The sequence below is a fragment of the Seriola lalandi genome, unplaced genomic scaffold (assembly GCF_002814215.2).
Source record: "Seriola lalandi dorsalis isolate HSWRI2012SDOR001 ecotype SW California unplaced genomic scaffold, Sedor1 jcf7180002054577, whole genome shotgun sequence".
NCBI classification, from domain to species: Eukaryota; Metazoa; Chordata; class Actinopteri; order Carangiformes; family Carangidae; genus Seriola; species Seriola lalandi.
Window position 1 is genome coordinate 1,634,251 of NW_019525130.1, and position 4,086 is coordinate 1,638,336.

Sequence of the window (4,086 nt, forward strand, 5' to 3'; positions counted from 1 at the left end):
TTTTATCTGTATCACATAATTTCATTTTGTTTCATTTGATGGATGCATTGTTGCAGAGCATTTCTTTCTATTGCACCATTCTTCTATAAATATGTAAAACTGCTTTTAATTTTTTCTCTTTTTCCCTTTTTGAACAAAAAAGGGAAAAGTGGTTCTTTGGGTTTATACAATATATACTGTACAATAATTCATTTTTTTTTTCTTCTGTTAGAAATCAAAACAACAACTAGAATCAGATTTCAAGATTGCATCTCCTTCCTCCCCACCCCTCCTCACCGGAGCAGGGTCATAATTCCCTCTGAGCTTCTGCGTAGTCCTTTCCTTTTCTCCCTCTCTGGGGGGAGTGTGTTTGAGTCTCCAGGGCTGTAGTGGGGAGAGTTGTTCCCCCATACATTGCGTCCCGATATGCGAAGCCCCTTCCCCAGTTTTCCAAGGGTTTTGAGGGGCGACACTCCACAGATCCGTTCCAGGGTCCCTCTGAGGGGTTTCCCTTTAGGGTTCCCCGCCCCGTGCCTCTCTGCGTTCACCTCATTTTCCTCCTCCTCTCCATCACGGGACGACCTGAGCTGGAGGTTTCCCCTGACCGTCCCCATGATGAGGCCCACATCACCACCGTTCCTCTCGTCCTCGTCCAGGTCTACATCGTCAAAGGGGTTCAGACTCTTGTTCAGATCCTTGAGGTCATTGAGTTCCTTCAGATCATTTAGATCGTTCAAGTCCCTGAGGTCCAGGTCCAGCCGGGGCAGAATCAGTTCCCCGTTGACTCTGGGGAACTCGTGGCAGCTCTTGGACCTTCCCGGGAGTTTCTTCAGAATGGGCATGGTTGCAATTTAGATTTAGAAAACAACTGCAAAACAAGAAGAATGTGTAAGAGTTTGTCAAAGTGTTCAAGGAATCAACAGTTTTAGAAAGGTCTGATTATGAGATCAACTTTAGAATGAATTACTTTTTTTGACATTTACTCAAACACTGTCCGGTGCGTAATTCAGACTGAGGTAAAACACAACTCACAGGTCTGCTGTGAGAATTGCTAACCAGGACATGTTGAAAAATACATGATAAATCTCTATAACCATGACTCTGTCCTTTCAGGGCATACAGGAAGTTGGCAATGTGTGACTGATAATTGAACCTATGAAATGTGGAAAACAATTTTTCCTTTTTTTTCTGGTGGTAAATCAGCGACCAGACAGTTTATATAACCAGAATCAAAAACATCCTCTCACATGCTGGTTATGTAATGCACTTCACTAAGCAAATAGAAAATATGTTTTCAAAATATTGCTGCATTTTGATGTGCTCCACTGCAGACTTGTATAAATATTACACCATTCAGAAACAAATAATTATGTGGAGTGGGTCAGGAGAGGCTGACCTGCAGCTGGATGAGCAAAACCAGCATGTGGGTGACAGCAGAGTGATATATATGAATTATATATATATATATAAGATTCACACTTTTATACAGTTTTCTGATCATCCATCTCTTTGATTTTTAACATGACCTGGAAGTTTTATTGTAAGTTCCTTAATTTGAATGTAAGGTCCAGGTTCAGAGGTTTATTTTTCTGTCTGCTGATCATTTGGAGATTTGGTCGAATATTAAAATCATATGAGTGATTTTGTCATAATTATAACTGTAGTTTAGTGTAAAGCACAACTAAATACTGTCATATACACAAAAAACCTTGTCCTACCAGATATAATGTCTGAGAATTGGCAGTTTTATTATTTCTTTTAGAATAGACAGTGTATCCGAAAAAGCTTCCTGGTTAAATAATAAACAAAAAGGTTAATTAGTTAATCATTTGTAAGAACTAAGGTGCTAAAATATAGGAATGTTCATTTCTTAATTGAACCTCCTGTTGTTTTCTATAACTTACTTTACTGTAACTGGGTTTACACTCTGCTAAAGTATCAGGGGAGCTGATTCATATTTTGCTCTATGTCCGGAGCCAGTTTTCTGTTCTGGAGTTGAGTCTGACAACATCAAGGAAAGGTTCAAATCTACAGCCCTGGTTCCGGTGAAACTGACAGACAGCTTCAGCAGTAAGACAAATTCCATTCAGTCTTACTTTTGAAATTCCATCTTATTGTCACTATCCTTCCTGTTCAGATTAGCACGGAAACACAGTCAGAGGAAACACAAAGAGGCATTTTTATAATAAAAAAGACTGTAACCTTGGATGACAGCCAATTTATTTGGATTGTCAGACTGTTGAAGCCTCATGAGCTTTATCTGGACCTTCGAATGCATTTTTGCACCAGGGTTGTGGATTTTATCTCTTCTGATCAAAACTTATTAGAAAGGGATCTTTTCCCAGCCAGCATGGCGAGGCGGAACAATTACAGCAATTAAAAACTGTTTCAGTGTACACACTGGCCTGTGAGTTTTGTTTTAAGAAAGACTTCAGTGTGAATCCGTCCTTTAACACAGTTTGACATACTCTATGTCATCATAGTCATCACCAGAAGAAGAAGCGTTTTGAAAGAAGAAAAACCCAAAAGTGTTTAAAACCCCTGTATTCAAAGATCTTTCAACAACATTTTTCCTTTTTCACACACAATATTCATAACATATAGCTTCAGTGTATTTTGGAAATAATGAGTGCATATATTTATATTTAAATAACTTTAGTGCCTTGTTGAAAAATGTTAATTTTATCATTTACAGAGTCGGATGTAAACGTATTGATATTGAATTTAAGCCCTTTTTGCACCATTCACACTCATTTTCTCAGTCCAGTGCTCCTCTCTCAGCACTGTAGTGACACATGCACATGAAGCTCAGTGTTGTAACCAAAGTCACCTGCAGATTTTTTAGTGGATTTAAAATGACAATCAGATCACAAGCTGAAATCATGGTTACAATCAATGTGTTGGAGAGTCTGGTCTAAACTGTAAGGCTGAAAATGACGCTCATCATCACACGGGATCGTAAAAGCTGGTCTTTTCTTAAAGGAACTTTGGTGTGAGGCAGATTTCTAATGTATAAAGTCCATAATGGTGGTACTTTCTACAACTCCGTTTAAAATGATAATTATTAAGTGTGAAGCATCTATGAAATCTAACAAAGAGGATCTCTTACATTACACAGTGCTGCATGTGGGTAAAGAAAGCATAAACTCATATTAACCATTTTTCCATCTTACATGCAATTGGTTTTTGTATGCCTGCGTAATTCTATTTTTTTTTTTTAAATGTCTTAACTTGTTCTTCAAACCTTGTGCGTGGCGCTGAAGCAACTTGATAACCTTTGATAAGCTAAGCCTTTCTACTGTTTATCAGCCTCTCACAAGAGTGGAGGACAGGAAAACACTTGGCTGCAAATGGCTGTGAAGGAGTTTACGACTTTGAAGCAAAACATTTTCTTGAGAGAACAATAGGTGATATACGGATGGCAGACATCACTAAAGGGTCTTCATCAGCATTTCTAACAAGTCAGCCCCCAGTAAGGTCAGATACGGTCTGAAGTCAAACCAGGAGTCACTAAACTGGGAGTTTTCAAATGTGTTACAAGATCAATCAGTGCACAACACAAACAGCAGGTTCTTACAAACTCTTTCAGTGGAAATAACAAATGTCAAGTACACAACAAATGGATGGGCACCAATTATTGATTGTGTAGCAATTAGAAAAACAATGTCCAAATACAATAACCTCAGCAGAGAAACACAATAATATGAACACTGTTATCTGTCAGGTTAACTACAGCAAGCATAAAGGAACAAAATCAGCTCCCTCACCAGAAACACAGGAGAATGAAAATCCAAACTTAAACACTGTCTGCGAGTGCAGAGGATGAGACTTACCTGATGAGATTGCCTTGCAGTGTTTTAGCACAATGTCATCCTGGAGTGTGCTGGCTGTGCGGGCTGCCAGGCTGTGAAGTGTGTGCATGTGTGTGTGTGACTGATGAGTGTGAGAGCGTGTCTGAAAGTACTCGGCGACTCAAGAGAGCAATGTGGCTGCCTGTGGTTTCCTGACGGGCTCTATTGTGGTGGAAGGTGATATGTTTTCCTGAGGAAAGGCCCGTCCCGTCCTTTCTCCCCCTCCTACGCCACTGACCCTCCGCCCCCCCTCCCC

At 39.8% G+C, this 4,086-nt stretch overlaps 1 protein-coding gene across 1 annotated transcript in view; it reads right to left on the minus strand.

Annotated features, from left to right (window-relative positions):
• The window catches only part of exoc3l2a (exocyst complex component 3-like 2a), a 13,149-nt gene extending 9,163 nt beyond the window's left edge, over positions 1-3,986 (minus strand). The window contains 2 exon segments of the mRNA XM_023417785.2: positions 235-847; positions 3,813-3,986. Of these exon segments, the coding sequence (XP_023273553.2) occupies positions 235-821 (587 nt within the window). The 5' untranslated portion in view covers positions 822-847; positions 3,813-3,986.
• Positions 3,987-4,086: the final 100 nt, after the last annotated feature.